The sequence below is a fragment of the Polypterus senegalus genome, chromosome 13 (assembly GCF_016835505.1).
Source record: "Polypterus senegalus isolate Bchr_013 chromosome 13, ASM1683550v1, whole genome shotgun sequence".
NCBI lineage: Eukaryota > Metazoa > Chordata > Cladistia > Polypteriformes > Polypteridae > Polypterus > Polypterus senegalus.
This window is the reverse complement of record NC_053166.1, coordinates 33,018,249-33,036,151: the sequence shown is the minus strand read 5'-3', so window position 1 is coordinate 33,036,151 and position 17,903 is coordinate 33,018,249. Positions and strand designations below refer to the sequence as shown.

Genomic DNA, 17,903 nt, shown 5'->3' with positions numbered 1-17,903 from the left:
ATTTTAAGATTCTGCTATTAACATTTAAAGCCATTCATTACCTTGTCCCTCCATAACTGTGTGACCTCTTTCATGTTACCATTCCCTCCCGTAACCTTAGATCCTCTTCCTCCATCCATCTGACCGTCCCTCTCGCCCGTCTAACCACCATGGGGAGCAGAGCATTCAGCCATTCTACTCCCAAGCTTTGGAATTCATTACCTGGCGAGCTTAGAAATATCAAATCATATTCATCCTTCAAATGTAAACTTAAAACGCATTTGTGTAAAATGGCTTTTTCTTTATGATTACAGTGGTTATGTTTGGTTTTAATTTTTATATTTCCTGGTGTTTTTAGTTGTTTATAATTATGTCTTTTATTTATTTATTAATTTATTGTTTGTTCGGTGTTCTTGAGTTTTCAGAAAGACGCCTTGTATAAATAAAATGTATTATTTTTATTTTAACTCTGACACCTCCAGCTCTGTCTCCTGCTTTCTGGTCAGTGCCACCGTCTCCAACTCATATAACATAGCTGGTCTCACTACCGTCCTATAGACCTTACCTTTCACTCTGTCTAATACCCGTCTGTCACAATTTACTCCTGACACTTTTCTCCACCCATTCCACCCTGCCTGCACTCTCTTTTTCACCTCTCTTCCACAGTGCCCATTATTCTGTACTGTTGATTCTAAGTATTTAAACTCATCCACCTTTGCCAAGTGTACTCCCTGCATCCTCACCATTCCACTGACCTCCCTCTCATTTACACACATGTATTCTGTCTTGTTCCTACTGACCTTCATTCCTCTCCTCTCCAGAGCATATCTCCACCTCTCCAGGGTCTCCTCAACCTGCTCCCTACTATCGCTACAAATCACAATGTCATCAGCAAACATCATAGCCCACGAGGACTCCTGTCTAATCTCGTCTGTCAACCTGTCCATCACCATTGCAAATAAGAAAGGGCTCAGAGCTGATCCGTAATGTAATCCCACCTCCACACTGAATGCATCCGTCGCTCCTACCGCAGACCTCACCACAGTCACACTTCCCTTGTACATATCCTGTACAACTCTTACAAACTTCTCTGCCATTCCCAACTTCCTCACACAATACCACAACTCCTCTCTTTTCACCCTGTCATATGCTTTCTCCAGGTCCACAAAGATGCAATGCAACTCCTTCTGGCCAACTCTAAACTTCTCCAGCAACATTCTCAGAGCAAACATTGCATCTGTGGTGCTCTTTCCTGCTATGAAACCATTCTGCTGCTCATTAATCATCACCTCACTTCTTAACCTAGCTTCCACTACTCTTTCCCATAGCTTCATGCTGTGGCTCATCAAATTTATCCTCCTGTAGTTACTACAGTACTGCACATCCCCCTTATTCTTAAATATCGGCACCAGTACACTTCTTCTCCACTTCTCAGGCATTACATTAAAAAATCTGGTTAAAAACTCCACTGCCATCTTTCCTGTACACCTCCATGCTTCCACAGGTATGTCATCTGGAACAAAGGCCTTTGCATTCTTCATCCTCTTCATAGCTGTCCTTACCTCCTCCTTGCTAATCCATTGCACTTCCTGATTGACTATCTCCACATCATCCAACCTCTTCTCTCTCTTGTTCTCTTCATTCATCAGCCTCCCAAAGTACTCTTTCCATCTGCTCAGAATATTAATTAAAAAATTAAGATCTACAAAGTAAGCATGGCGCAATATATAAACATTAATATTGGAGAGAGAAAGGCAGAAAAAGTACAGAAAGAATGGCAGGTTATTGCTGGCAGTGCAAGTTGCCTCTCTGGGGCAACTTACCCAGAATAAAAGTTTAAACAACTAACACAAAATAAAAGTAAAAACTCAGACCATGTGCTGAGAAAGGCACAGTGAAATGTAGTGCGATGCTGAGTGTTAATGTTTTGAAATGTTTCTGATACCACAAGGTCTTCAAATTTAAAGTTACTGAAACTAAAATGAGGATATGTGTCAGAGTTCATCATACTCAGTTTTGCTAATGTGTTTAAAACGTGATGCTTGCTTTATAAGTGTTTAGTGTACCCACAAGTTAAAAAAGCACAACTGTTTGAATGTGCTGAATATATAAAATAGGAATGTAAAAATACAAAAAAGCTTACTGTGCAAAATAGCAAACTGGGATAAACACTTCAAAGAGAACACCAGTCTCTGCCTTACAGATTCAGTGGCAGTAAAGCTTCAAAAAGCCACCCGTTTAAGGCCTGCTTTGACTCCATCAGGTGCATTTCTGGAGATGGCAGTTCGAGGCGCCTGGATGGCATAAGCTGTTTGGGTGCTCCTTGGGTAGAAAAGGCACCAGCTTCAGCAGCAGCTCCCATAAGTCCGTCAGAGACTCGGCCAAATCCAGGCTGAGGGCCAGCAAGAAGCATTCCCTTTGATGTTCAATGGTGTCCAGCATCAGGGCTTCATGGAGCTCTGAGATTGAGACAGCATTTGGCAGATCCTTTAGCAGAGAGAATGGAAAATGGTGGTAAAGAACAAAAAAACATCATGCATGTTGTAGAAGTTCATGTAACACAGCAATTAGAGGTAAGTACTTCAAATGACCAATAAGCTGTGAAGGCCTTCAGCTGCTGCACTATATTGTGTATTCAATTTTTTTTTTTAATTTGCCCCAGGGACCACACACACGGGAGTTTATTGGAGTGAGGTAGCCTATTTCAACAGCCCATTTACAGTATGTAAAGGTAAGTGCACCCATACATTATCTGTCCTAACTAATTCTAGAACATAAGGGCAGGGAACATGTGTGGGTATGTTTGTAAGGCTTAACGGAGTTTTGACTTTTAGCATGTAAATAGTGTGATTTAGGCAAATAAAAACATCATAATGAATTGCAAAGCAGGATCACCACCACAGAGTTTCTACTGCTTATTTTACAACGGTTCATGTTGCACCTCAGGCAGGCAGTCAGTTGCTAAAAAATATAAGCTTTCCTGTTAGTGACTTTCTTACTGTGCCAGGTGGTGCCATCACTATAATACCAAGCTATCACTTCTATCGTCCAGTTCATATTTCAGGGTTCCTGTTCTGGGGTGGCTACTTGGTAGCGTAACTGACTCTGGACCTGCCATCCCACCAACACACTGAGAAGTATTTTCTCCAGGAATGCTATTGACTTAGACGTTTTTATTTTCCAATCCTGTGTGGCCAAATCTCAATTACGGTGATAGTGGACTTTATATTTTGATATTTGTTTATGTTGATCACACTTCTGTTTTACTTGTTAGTTAATGTAATTTGTTTATGTAAATGGTTTTTCAGTTTTATTAATTTATTGTTAGTACATAACATACAATTAACATTTATAAATTCACATAATCCAGACAAGTTTACAAACTGATTCTACTGAAGGGGGGAAATAAAATTCACTTGCATAATTAAATATTTTGGATTACAGGAAAAATTTAAGAGCAGGCAGCGAGAGATTTTTACATAATTTGCAGGAGTCAGGAATTTTTGGCAGACTCCTGGAACTTCTAGGAGATAGGTGGCGTTTATTCATTCTTGAGTGCTGGAGCCTATTCCAGAATGGGATTAGGACACATATTCTCAAATAGGTGACAAAGAGCTGCTGTCAAAAAATAGATGTTTATATTGTGCCTAAATTAATATTTGGCACAGGGTATAATAAAATTAGACCAGAAGATTAACGCCACAAACGCAACAAGTAAAATAATCACAATAATCATAAGACATGTCCTTAGAGGAAGTATGGAATGAAAAAGACAAAAAAAATCGTAACAGTTAGCACCCTTTGCTTGCTCTGCATTGACTTATTTTTGTGATTTTTAAAGGTTTTGATGTGGTATCTTTGTCATCTTTGTGGTACTCAGTCCTTCTGCCTGCTTCTGGCCCCATCTATGCATAAACCCATGTCGACTACTTAACCTTCTAGCACATTTATAATTCTAATATTTCCTAACTCTATCACCATATGCAAGGTTCAGGACTTCATCTTCTCTTTTTTTGTGCATGTTAACTCTACAGCTTGTCAACTCAGATGATGATAAAGGGAGCTGCCACCTTACCTGTTTGTTGGCCAAAACTACCAAAGGCAGCTCAGAAGCAGCTTGTAAAAGGCTATGAAGCTCCTCTTTGGCCAGTGGAAGGCGCTCTCTGTCTGTAGAGTCCACAACATACACCAGGACACAGGCTCTCTTCAGGTACTGAGCCCAATATGAGCGAAGGTTCTTACTGCCACCAACTAGCATCACAAAACAGACAAATGTGGTGATAAAAATCAAAAGACTGCAAGTTGCTACCACCCTAAAGCTTTCTCTGCCTCGTCATAATTTTGACCTACTTTGGAAAAGTGAACATGACCTGTGGAATGAGGTCTGTCCCTCTCTGTCTCTGTGTGTGTAAGGATTTGAGTCCATGGAGACAACAACTCAAAAACTAATTATGCAGTCCAATTGGAACATGACACAGTTGTTGAAGACATTCGAAAAGTAAACTCTACTAAATATTTTTTTCTTTTTTTAACATACATATGTGGACATATCAAGATTTGATTTTCTTTTTAAACAGTATGTTTAGATAAAGGTGATGTAAGTGAAACAAATAAATATTAGTGACATTTTAATAATGTATTAATTGAAAAATAAACAGCTTTATCTGTCAAAGAAAAAGTCCACCTTAAGCACTAATTTTCCCCAGGGGCAAACGGAACTTTATTTAATTAATCTAATAGCTGGTGATGCCCACTCAGGTAGACATTTCTTCTTCTTTCGGTTACTCCCGTTACTGTCTAAAAGTCTCTTTAATAGTTTTTCTTATTCCTCCATATAGAATTATTTTAACTGTGTGATGTTTGAGGGGCCTTTTGCCTTCACAGTCTGTTTCAAATCATCCCACGGCATTTTGATGGGATCCAGATCCTAGTTTTGACTTGACTATTCCAGAATCTTCAATTTCTTTCTTTTCCATTCCTTAGATTTACTGGTATGTTTAAGGTCATCCACATGTTGCAATATGCACTTTCTGTTGAGCTTCAGTCTTCTACAGATGGTCTCACGTCGTCCTCAAGCACCCTCTAGTGCAAGGAAGAATTCAAAGTAGGTTCTATGATGGTGAGCGGGTTAGGACCTCATACCGCAAAGTTGCCCTAAACCATAACATTTTCACCTCCATGCTTTCCAGCTAGTATCAGGTTCCTGTCATATGCTATCTTTGGTTTTCGTCAAACATGTTGTCTGATACTGTGGCCAAATAACTGTTATCTCTGCATTGTTTTTCCACAGCATATTGTTCTAATAGTCCTGGTGCTTTCCTAGGTGGTCCAGGGCATACTTTAATCTTGTCCCGATGTTCCTTCTAGACAGCAAATTTTTTCTCCTGCCACGTCTGCCATGTAGATGTAAGTTGTGCGGCCTCTTTCTAATGATAGATTCAAACACTTTCACATCAACAGTGGCAAGAGCTACATGTAGGTTTCTGTGATGAAAATCTGGTTTTCTTAGATACTTCTTTTAGCATCTTGTGTTCTTCTCTTGGGCTGTACTTGCTAGGGTGGCCGGGTCTGTGCAAATTGGTAGGTGTTTGAAACCGTCTCCACTTGCATATGAGGTTCTGAACTGTGGAATGGCTGATTTCCAGTTGTTTGGGGATCTTTCTGAATCCCTCCTTAGACTCATAAAGATCTATAGACTTCTTTCTGAAGGTCTCACAGAACTCTTTCGATCTCAGCACGGTGAAAACACACACTTCAACAACAAAGAACATACCAAACTAAATGTCTGCACTTTTTAAACTTCAGATAAATTACTCTGTCATGATTTTCTAACCCTTTGCATCTAAACTTGCACACCTGATTATAAGTTTGGGTATTTGAGGTAGTGATAAATGTAGAGATGGACTTATACCTTTTCCACATACAAAATGTCCGTTTAGGTCATGTAATGTACTAGAAAAGATTGAAAGGTGCTTGTTATATCACCTTTAATTATAAATACTGTTTAAATGAAGATCATTTCTTGATATGTACACATGTTAATAAAAGAGAAAACATTTCATGAGGTGAACTTAGTTTTTTACATAGCATGATTAGCATTATAAAGTGCAAAGATCCTTTGGATTTTGAGCACATATTTCCCTCTAAAAGATAATCACTTTGTTTCTTTCACACATTTGTACCAAAGCTGCAGCACTTTTATGGAGAGTATATATCTGGGGTCCTCAGGTTCAGTTCCAGATGGCCACAGTAGCTGCAGAGTTTTATTGCAAATCAGTTGCTTAATGAGAAGCCAATTGTTCCTAATAAGGTAAGTTGTTATTTAATTCTACAGCTTGCAAGTTTGTTCAGTCTGTTACATCAAGTCATTCTTTAACTGCAGACGCTCCTTTTCTGAGAATATCATTCAAGTGATTTGTGGACTGCAGCAGATTAGTAGTTCTCACTCTTTTACTTTGCTTCTCTCTTGCATTTCTTAACAGTTATTTTATAAACATGGATATTTTTTTATTAAGATGCAGATGTATAAATGGTGATCTATTGGCTCATTTGTCATTTGTTTCTCATTGTTAACTGGTAGCTGGTTAAGAACATGAGAAAATGAAACAGTGAATGCACTGAATCTGTTGAAGAGTAAAATTAATTGGGGATCAGAATCTTGCCAATCAAGTTAGCTAAATAAAACAGAAAAAATGTTGCTTGAGAGGTAATTACTTCAGTAGCAAATCCTGGCTTCTAAATAAGCAACTGGGTGGGGGAAAAAACCTGCAGCCAGTGCATCCCTCCAGGACTAAACTTGAAGATCCCTGGTGTCTGTCCTTTTTTATTCTTTCCAACAAGATATTCTTCCATTCCATTTCTCTTAATAAAATATTTGCAGATAATAAAATTGACAGTTTTTTTTTCACAAGGGTATGTGAGGCATTTATGTTTGACTTAGGAAGGAAGGTTTAGAGAATAAATCCTTAATGTAAAGAGACACCCAAAATCTTCACCTACTTGTCACTTACTTTCTAGGAGGTGCAGCTTGTAGCCTTCAACGTTGACACTAATGGCATTAAAACCTCGGGTAGGGCTAAAGGCAACAGGCACCCTACCGCCTGAAAGACCCCGCATAATGCTGCTCTTGCCAGATCCATTAAGACCTAAGACCAGAATCTGCTGATCCCAACTTTCCTCCACCTGGAAAAAAGTAAATGAAAGTCAAAAAGAGATATAGCTGCAGAAAGACATGTTCAAAGTCATTTGATACATAGAAATACAGTGAAACTGACTGTATGCTTTAGAAACTTTGATTGATAGTTCCACTCATTGTCTAGCAGACACCATGACACACCTTCTAGATATTAGGCACCGACATTGGGGAATTCATCCAGGTAGTTTGGTCTATCACTTAAATGAGGAAATTAAAAGAATTCAGGAGAAACAAAACCGCAGGCCAAAAATATAAAACAAGATTAACTTCTAACTTAGCTTCTACACCGTCGTAAATATAATCCTTCTGTAACAGTACTTTATCTGTTTCCCCACCTGACCTCTTAACTCTTATTCTCTTGAGACTCAAGCAGAAACATATTTGAATGTTGTCCTTTTATTTTTTTTAAACTGACAGCAAAATGAAAGCATGATGATCTGTGATCCATCCATTTTCTGAACCCACCTACTCTAATGTAGCATCACAGGGAGCTGATACCCATGCCAACAGAGTCAGGTGCAATGCAGTAATAAAGCTGGTAAGGGAAGGTAATCCATTGTAGAGCCCACTTACACATACACACCCACATTCAGTGAGGGCCAATTTAAAATCTTCCGTTAACATCAACAACAACATTTATTTCTATAGCACGTTTTCATGCAAACAATGTAGCTCAAAGTGCTTTACATGAAGGCAAAGAGAAAGGGTACAAGAAAAGAAACACAGATAATTAGGCAAGAATAATAATGAATTAGTAACAAAGAAAAAACAAATCCATATGATTTTATAAAACTCATAATATAACCAGTCGAAGATTAACATCCTTATATACAGTTTCACAATATAAATCTCTAGAGATGTGTCTGGTGATATGGTGAGATGTCCAGGAGAAAGAGAGAAAAAATAAATACATATCTTTTACACATCAGTACTTAGGATTTGCAGGGGGCATATGCAGACTCCTTTTAGACAGTGACTGATTGTGGAATCTGTTCCCAGTACTCTAAATCCACAATGCAGTAGCACATTACCGCAGTTTAACATCACAGCAATGCCTGTAATTGTGAATAAGGTGGTAGCTAGCTGGGATATTAACCTGAGACCCTAAAGCTGTGGGGCAACAGTGCTTACCACAGTTGAATATTAAGTATAGGCTTACAGCATAGTGAGGACAGCAAAACTTCCCAAAGAAGGAATGCCGAATGGAGATGTCTGTAAACACTGAAAATTTTTTTAAATAAAATTGTGAAGACCTTTTTAAAACTTTTGTTTGAAAAATTATTCTGAAAATGCTTCTATTTTGATTTAAAAAAATATATATGATTTCACTCAAACAGAAGTTACCATGCATCTATTTTGTTTGAAACCAATAGGTTTGTAGCATTGAGGATTAGCCAATCCCTTTACAAGTTTGTGTGCCACAGACACACATGGCCAAATACAGACTGACCCACCTACATAGAGGCAGACATTACACTAGAAATAGTTAAGTACTGTCCAAATATTGTAACAGTGTGTATATACACTTACAAATGCGTATTTTATATAATTGTATATATGTTGCATGATTAGCTCAGTTTTTCAGTTGTATTTTCATCAACTGTTCTGAAAAGACATGCAAATAAGAATTTCTTTATTTTACAATCGCATGACAATAAACTTGACTATACTTGAATTCACTAATGAGTAGTATATGCAAAGTCTTCTTTTTCTTCATCTTCCTAAACTGTCATATTCTGAGCAGGGCTGCCGGGAAGTTATAACTGACCTCAGCAACCACAGGGAGCAGGATGGGAACAATCCTTGAAATATTGTAGGGTAGGTAAAGTCATCAAAAACTCAAAGTTAAAATGTTTTTAAACTCAATCACATTACTTTCTGCTATAATGCATATGGAGAAAGTAAGAAGCAAATTTTAAAAAGAAAAATCTATACCAAAAATATTATTAACTCAAACACATCATACCGTAATAAGTAATAATATATAATGATGTATATTTATGTATAATGCAAATTAAAGTATATATTAAAAAGTAATGAGAAAAGATACAAATTTACTTTAAAAAGAGTAAGTCATACCCTTCGGTGCATTTCTGACTACAGAATGTGAGAAGGGGGGGAAAAAACATCTAATTTAGTAAGAAGTGTAATTAGAGGAAATAGTGGCTTACTCATTGCGAAATAAAACGGAAAGACACACAAAGAGCCGCTGCCACAGAGATACCCTGGACTGAGCTGGAGAGCCACAGCTGTAATTTGGCCTTGTTTTGTTCTGTTTCATTCTATAGTGTGTTAGTCAAGTTTATTGTCAAATGTGCATATAATAAAATAATAATAATACATTTTATTTATTTGTAGGTTCCTTTCTAAACACTCAAGGACACCGAACAATAGACAAAACACACATTATAAACAAAAGTAAAATACAGAAACTAAAATCAGACAGAGCAATTGTAATCAAAGAGAAAAAGCAGTCTTAACCAAGTGAGTTTTACGTTTAGATTTGAAAAGTGAAAATGATTCAATATTTCTAAACTCAGATGGTAGTGAGTTCCAGAGCTGGGGAGCAGAGCAACTGAATGCTCTGCTCCACATGGTGGTAAGACAGATGAAGGGCACAGTCAAGTAGATGGAGGAAGAGGATCTAAGGGTATGGGAGGGAATGGCAACATGGAGGAGGTCAGACAGATATGGAGGGGCAAGGTTGTGGATAGCCATTTTGAATTGAATGTGGAACTTAACTGGAAGCCAGTGAAGCTGCTACAAGACGGGAGTGATATGGTGAATAGAGGGGGTTCTAGTAATGATGCGGGCAGCTGAATTCTGGATCAGCTGAAGCTTATAAAGAGGTTTGCGAGAAAGACCAAAGAAAAGGGAATTGCAATAATCCAGACGAGAAGTGACAAGGTTATGAACAAGGATAGCAGTGGTGTGGGGAGTGAGGGAGGGGTGACAACGATTAAAGTTACGCAAGTGGAAATACGCAGACCGGGAGATGTTATTGATGTGGGACTGAAAGGATAATGTACTGTCAAGGATGACATCCAGACTCTTAACCTGTGGGGAACAGGAGACAGAGGAATTATCAATAACAAATGAAAAATGATCAGTTTTGGATAATGTTGATTTTGTACCAATGAGAAGAACCTTAGTTTTGTCACTATTTAATTTAAGAAAATTTGAAGAAAACCAGGATTTCATTTCTGCTATGGAATCAATAAGTGAGGAGGGTGGAAAGGAAGCAGTACGTTTGCTAGTGAGATAGAGCTCGGTGTCATTAGCATAACAGTGAAAGCTAATGTTATATTTACGAAAGATATTACTAAGGGGAAGGAGGTAATAATAAAAAGGAGGGGCCCCAGGACAGAGCTCTGGGGCACACCTGAAGTAACAGTGGTGGGTTGGGATATGAAAGTTTTAAGCTGAACAAACTGAGTGCGGCCTGAGAGGTAGGATCTGAACCAATTTAGTGGAGTGTGGGTAATGCCAATCAAAGATAATCTATTGAGAAGAGTAGTGTGACAAATAGTGTCAAAGGCTGCACTCAGATCAGGGAGGATGAGAATAGTAATACTAGAATCAGCTGCCATGAGGAGGTTATTAGTAATTTTATAAGTGCTGTTTCTGTACTGTACTGTGGAGGAGACGAAAACCAAAATCTGACTTGCATGTCTAATCACAAAAAAAATAAATAAAATAAACATAAAAGGTATGCATGACAAGCAACGTGTGTATAAAGCTATATACAGCATATACAATATGTATTTGCAAGTGCTGTAATGATGACCAAAATGTCTGTTATCTGTAAAAGGGACTATACAGAATAAGAATAATATATGAAAAAGTAGTTGTCTAGCAGCAGTTGTTTCATAGTGTGTACAGAGTACAATGAAATTTTACTCACATCACAGACCAATATGCAGCATATCACCACTCTCTGGCACCATAATGAACAAAACTGTATTAAAGTGTCAACTTCATCTGTGCTCACAGGTTTAATGACAACCTTGTCCTAAACTTATGCTTATATGTTCATATACTCCTAAGGACTGCTCATCAGATGATACACCCCAGGCTTTCAGTATGCCAGCTACCAATGTAGAGTCCATGGGGCAGTTGTGTCTGAAGAAAATGTGTTTATTTGCAGTAATACAGCCTGCTCCTTTTCAGCTAGTGTGGTCAGTGCTTGCTCGCCTTCCTCTCACATAAGCATGCACAATGCTGATGGCCATTTCTGCCTCTTACCTAAAGGTTAGCACTGTTGAGGCCCCTTGTCATATTCTGCATTTCAGGAATATCTGCCAGATTGTGGGAGAGTTCAAGTTTTTGGGTTTGACGCGTAAGGAGATGTGCACATTTGTGAATAAGAATATTTAGTGAGTATAGAGTCCCAGTGAAGAGGTTAGTTAATGTGAAAGGTGGCCGTCTATGGCCATGGACATGTGTGAAAGTCCTCACCTGCAGCTAGAGGCTACCTTATAATTTCATTAACTGGAGTAAATGGATTAAAATTGGTTTTGCTACAGATTACTAGGTGTCCCAATCAAAGCATGTGTGTCTCATGTTCTGAGAGTTAATAGCACACTCGGCATATATGGCGACATATTTTTGGAAAGTGCTAGCCATAGCGCATAGAGCAAGTCCTGCTAGAAGTGCAATATCAATAAAAAATGTGAATTTAATAATAGCAGCACAATTGCAGTAACCACTTCCACCTCATGACCCTCAGATTCCCATTTATGGTGTCTTCTGTATGAAGTTTGTATTTTCTTGATATTTTCACGTTGATTTCTTTATACAGTTTGTTGATTGAAATTGACATGGCATGTTCCAAGTGTGGTTGCCCTATCATAAGCTGACAGAGCCATGTGACTGAGGTCGACATTGTCTGTTAAGTCTGAATTGGAGAAGAGAGTGTAAGAAAATGTAACTGTAAATGGCACAGTATGAGTGAATGTGGGTGGATGTGTGCACGAGTGGGCCCTGCAATGAACTGACACTCTCTCCATGTATGGTTCCACTGCTGCTACAGTGAGCTGGATATGTGATTTGAATAGGTAACTAAATGTAATAAAATATAATGCTAGAGAAAATCCTGCTATATGAATCAGTGGGTTAGGCATAGAATATAGATGAACTTGAACTTCAGAGGAAGGGGAACAAAGATTGTGGGGTGCAGATATCATAATCAGACTGGTCTAAAATTAGTACAAGTTCTTGTGCATCTTTTGCTCCTCTCCCAGATAAGAGACAAATCCTTTTGCACATTCATTTATACTTGGGAGAGCAATGCTTCTGTAATGTATTCTAATTTATAATTTTTTAAACTCTGTATGGTGTCTTTCATAGCAAGGGTCATCTTGATCCACCATACAAACTATTTCTCCATCCATTTGTTTTCCCAGCCTATTTCCCCATCTTTGTACCCACCTTGGACCTTCAAGGAAGCAGTGGTAATCACAATACAACTTTGTTATTCTATATAATCAGTTGCAGAAAATTGGTAAAAAAAATGTAAAATTATGATTCTGGCATAGTGGTTGGAATTTCAGCCTCAAAGTTCCTGAGTCCTGCTTTCAGATTCCAGCCAGAGTCTCTTTTTGATTGAATTTCACATGTTGATGTCGTGTCATTACGGAGTTTCTTTGAGAATTCAATTTTCCTCCCAAATCCTGAGAATGTTAAGTGAAATTCTGAATTTAACCAGTAAAAGTGTGTGTGCCCAGCAGTGCACTGGTGTCTAGACCATGGTTGGTGTTCGTCTGGGCCTTAGTCTGTTGGGATAAGCTGCAACCCTCCATGACTTCTAAAATGGAATAATTGTATTAGATACATTAACTAAATAATGAATGCATTAGGTTGGTGGTGCAAAGGATAACATCAGTAAATGTTGAATCAAAAATTAAGCAATTAAATGTATACTTAATAAGTGGATACAGCATATAAGAAAATGTAACAAATTGTATATCAAATGTTCTAAGTCCCCTGCCAAATAAACGTTTAAACAAATGTTAGGATAGCACTGATGACCCAGACAAAACGAAGTAATATCTGGGGGAACCCGGTGTGTTTGCACCCACAACTTCCCACTCATCAGTGTATCTGGCAGCTCTACAATCCCCTCAGTGTACCCTGCAGGGGGCTGATATTCTGGTTTAGTCTTGGTCATCTGTTTCCTCTCTAGAACACCTTAAAATGGATTAAATGTATAGGAAGTTGGAAGGATGGCTAATTTTATTTCAGTAAATGTGCATAAGGATTGGATTAGTTTTGAAATCCCCATAACTTGTCTCTCTGTCATAAACATAGAACTTAAGAAATTTGACAAACGAGACAAGACCATTCTGTCCATCAGGTTTGTTTGTTTAGTAAATAACTTAGCTGTCCCAATATCTCATCCAGAACCTCTTAAAGGCTGTCAGGGTTTCTGCTTCCTTTGCATGTCTCGGTAATTTCTCTCCGATTCCTACAACTCTTTGATTAAAGAAGTTCTTTCCGGTTTTAGTCCTAAATGCACCATCAACTTAAAAGAATTCTGCTGATCTGCTTTAATAATGTCTTTTAAAATTTTTTGAAGACCTCAATTAGCTGACACTAAACAGGTTTACTTTTCTTGAGTCTATTGGAGTGTGACAGACATATCCTTAAGTCCTGGGATGCATCTGATTGCGCCGCTCTGCACAACTTCCAGTATTTCTGTGTCTTTTTCTTGTAGTGTGGTGCCCAGAACTGCATGCAGTACTCCTGATGTGGTCTTACTAGTGCATTATATAGTCTGACCATAATGTCCCTTGATTTCTATTCAACAGTTTTAATAACCCACTATTTTATTTGCTTCCATATTACTTAGATGGTGAAAATGTGTGCACTGCTCTCAGACTAAAATTGCATGTTTAACCTTTTTTCTATTGGTTGTCTGCACTTATATCTTGAAAATCGTGTAGTTCCACTTTGTGATAAATGCCCGCTGTAAAAACTCAGTCAAAAATGCATAATTAAAAGGTATGACAGAAAACTGTCCATGGATGATCAAAACAAAAAAACCACCAGATCTCCATCAGTTAATTTGTGATATAAGCTCATAAATGTACATTGACACATTAGTCTCACTTGCTGCACCCATTTCATTTTGTGCCTTGTTTTGTTTTTTTAACTCTTCATCTAAAAGGTCACCATAATGTATTGCCTCTCTAGTTCAGTTCCATCTGCACTTGAGAATATAGTCAAATTTAAATGTGAAATGCTTTCAAACAACAATTGAACAAAGCATTGTGCATACCTGAGGGGATGTGGAGGTCTAAAAATATAGTCTAACCAAACGGTGGAGTAAAAGATGCTAACAAAGTATTAACCTCTTTGAAAATGGTCAGCTTCATCTATCAAAAACACTTAATCAATGTCTGCATAGAAAATTGTTCAAGCTTCTTCATAAAAGGGTTATTTGCAATGAAATGAGAAACACTTATTGCTAGCATGTGAAACATGCCAGATTTGCCTTTAGTTAGGTGCAAAAACATGGAATACAAGACAGTACCAACTCAAGACAACACAACTTTAACCCACCATTAACATGATAATGTGCAAACAACAATGGAAAAACATTTACAAACTTCAATAGTACTGTAAAATAAATAGAAAAACTATACAAAATAAAATAGAAATAAAATAGTACAAGTTGAGCAAATAGAAATATACAGCACAGTTATCATTAATATGTTGTGAAAACAGGAGTAACCCTAGGTACGTTTATTGTTTTTTATTATTATTAAATGATGACCCATCCAGGATTAAAAACACTTCCTTTCAAAACAGACTTTCGTTATTATTAAATACATAAACATTATTGAAAGTCAGGCCCTCAGATTTAAAAAAAAAAACCAATTATCGCGTTTTTCTCTGTCACCACTGTGCACCTGTTGGAGTCACAGAACGTAAAATAGACACAGAACATACTTTAAATATCTTAGAATGTCTGCTCCTATTTTAAAAAGAACGAAAAATACAAAAACAGTGCTAGTTCTAACACTGTCTAGCCGCGCTCACTTGCAGCTTCAAATCTGCACACTCAGCTCATCCCCACTTCCTCACCTCTCTGGTGACCGCACAGCGGTGTCCCGGCGACCATACCCGTCTCTTGTAGAAGTAATTCCAAGCTAAAAACACCAGCGATCCCAATATCGCTGCTGCGGCGCTGATAGCCAAAGATATGTGCCGGAGCACATGCATGTGTCTGCAAGGAAAGCCTTAGGTGACCGCAATGGAACTCATTGACGAGCTGATGAAATCGGAAAGAGCCACCGAGCCGAGTGTCAACCTTATGTTTACTGTGAAGGGAACTCCAGACGCGCGATACACACCCATTCAGTCTCCGCTCCCTTATCCTGTTAGACCCTGCCCATTAAAGGGGACGTGTGCCAAGAAACCTGCTGCTCGAGATGCTGGAATGTGGGCGGAGCAACAGCCAATCATTTTTTTATCTGACCAATCAACTGTACGAGTTCTCCACTAACTCGCTCAACCGGTGAAAACAAACCCGACGGAGCTGTTTACGCGTGCGCAACGGTCGATCGGGGCGCTGCAGCGTTATTATCATATTTTTACATTTGTCACGTAAATGTCCGCATGCCACTTGTATGCCTTTGGGCTACGAAGGATGCCATTTCCAGTTTTTCTTGTTGTACTTAAGTTACGAGGCTGACGTTAGCATTTGCTAACTACTTTCATCCGTACTCGTCAGCAAAGATTACGCTGAGGCATTGAATATTTAAAAAGTCGTTTGGAGTTGTTTGTGTTTTCCATTATAAATATTCAGTGAACTTGTCATCTGTTTGTAAAGCAAGTTTGAGATTTATTTGTCTGGTACTTAATAGAAATGGAAAGCACCTCAATTGGCAAATATGAACTGCACAAATAATGACAACGTAATGCCGAATAGACAATATAGTTAAATCATTACCGTACGGTGATTTGTCTGTTTCGAAGCCATCCCGGAAGAAAACACAACCGCCGCATGATTTTTATTTTACAGTACATGCTACAATTTTAACTTAATCGAAGACGGAGTCGCTATTTGTTTGTGCGTCGTATTAACGCCTTGCTTTCGAATCCCCCATCTGGCAGTATGAAGTGCACACGTTTTTTTCATGCGCCCAGACTTTTCTCTGGGAACTCCAGTTTTCTTCCCACACCCCCGAATTCGTGCAAGTATTGTGTGCCTCAGTGGATTATGCGATTGAGTGTCGCTCCGTTCATTGGTGCTTCCTGCCTTGATTCCAATGCTGCAAGCAAAGGTTTCGTCTCCCAGCGACCCTGATTCGGATTAGGCGATTTCAGAATGTTTTCAATTTTACCTACCATTTTAAAAATATACTGTAGTTACAGTTTAGTTGTTTTCATAATAGCGGTAATCCAACAGAGGTCGCTACAGTGCCGACTCTTCTCAGCAACACGCACCATCTCTCATTTCGCTTCATGGGAATTGTGCTCTGGAGTATTTTCCCTTTGTGTTTTTGATTGGCAAACACATTAAAGCTAAAAATCACATAGTCTTTCATCCACTTATTTTGTTAAATCCATAACGTTGGACCGTTAGAAAATCAGTGACAAGAGCGAGCCATTCAGCCCAACAACTCATTCCTCATCCATTCGCCTATTCATCTAAATTGTCCAAAATAACAAAGTTTAGATTTGACAGTCACTAAAGTTCTACTGTCCACCACACTACTTGGTAATTTATTTTAGCGTTTTTTAGCATTTTTGCAAAATTTGCCATTATTAACAAGTTGTCAACTGGGCCCCCATGTTTTCTTGCAGTGTTTATTTTAATGTAACAACTGGAATCTTCTGTAATAATTTACCTTACAATTTAAAAAAAATGTCAGACAGGTACTGTACCAGCAAGAGTGAAAGGGAAGGTCAATAAGATGGTAGTAAGACCAACTATGTTATAGTTTGGAGTTGGTGACACTGATAAGACAAAAGAAAGATCTGGAGGTGAAAGAGTTAAAGATGCTAAGATTTGCACTGGGTGTGATGAGGATGGACAGGAATTAGAAATGAGTTTATTAGAGGGTCAACTCACGATGGACGATTTGAAAACAAAACCAGAGAGATGAGATTGCATTGGTTTGGACACGTGCAGAGGAGAGATGCTGAGTGTTTTGGGAGTAGGATGCTAAGGGATGGAACTGCCAGGCAAGAATAAAAGAGGGGAAGGTCTATGAGGAGGTTTATGGATGTGGTGAGAGAGGACATGCAGGTGGTGGTCTGATCGTCCTTAGTCTTCTCGATCATTTCCTTACACTGCCTGGATGTATACAGTGATGAGTCCACTATAACTCCTAGGTCCTTCTCATAAGCAACACTTTCAAGTTTCAGATCTCAAACTGAGTATAAAACTCTTAACATTTTTACTTCCTACATGTAATACTTTACAGTTACATTAAATGTCATCTTCCACACATCTGCCCAAGCTAGTACGTTATCCAAGTCCCTCTGCAACAGCTCAGCTGATTCTACATTGCTGCCCTTCCAACTAGTTTGGTATCATCTGTAGCTTTGTTTCAGATGTTTGAGTTCATTTTTTTTCCACCTACACTCTATGCCCTGAATTTCCATTTTCTAAATAGTCACATGCTGATCCAGATCTGCTCAGTTCTTCTCCCATTCGCTCTTCCCAGCTCTTGTATTTTAATGCACATAGCATTGCATTCTCAAGCCCACTTAATGC

At 38.5% G+C, this 17,903-nt stretch overlaps 1 protein-coding gene across 2 annotated transcripts; it reads right to left on the bottom strand.

The window, feature by feature from the left end:
• Positions 1–1,605: 1,605 nt before the first annotated feature.
• arl10 (ADP-ribosylation factor-like 10) lies at positions 1,606–15,710 on the bottom strand. 2 transcript variants are annotated; one of them, XR_005636300.1, is made up of 5 exons: positions 15,263–15,710; positions 6,990–7,161; positions 4,055–4,230; positions 2,123–2,466; positions 1,611–1,650 (listed from the first exon to the last, which is right to left on the bottom strand). XR_005636300.1 is itself a non-coding variant. In XM_039776060.1 (4 exons), the coding sequence occupies exons 1-4, from the start codon at positions 15,398–15,400 to the stop codon at positions 2,239–2,241; spliced, it is 714 nt and encodes a 237-aa protein (XP_039631994.1). In that variant the 5' UTR covers positions 15,401–15,710; the 3' UTR covers positions 1,606–2,238. The 2 variants fall into 2 exon arrangements, 1 of the variants encoding a protein (XP_039631994.1); XM_039776060.1 differs by having other exon boundaries at positions 1,606–2,466.
• Positions 15,711–17,903: the final 2,193 nt, after the last annotated feature.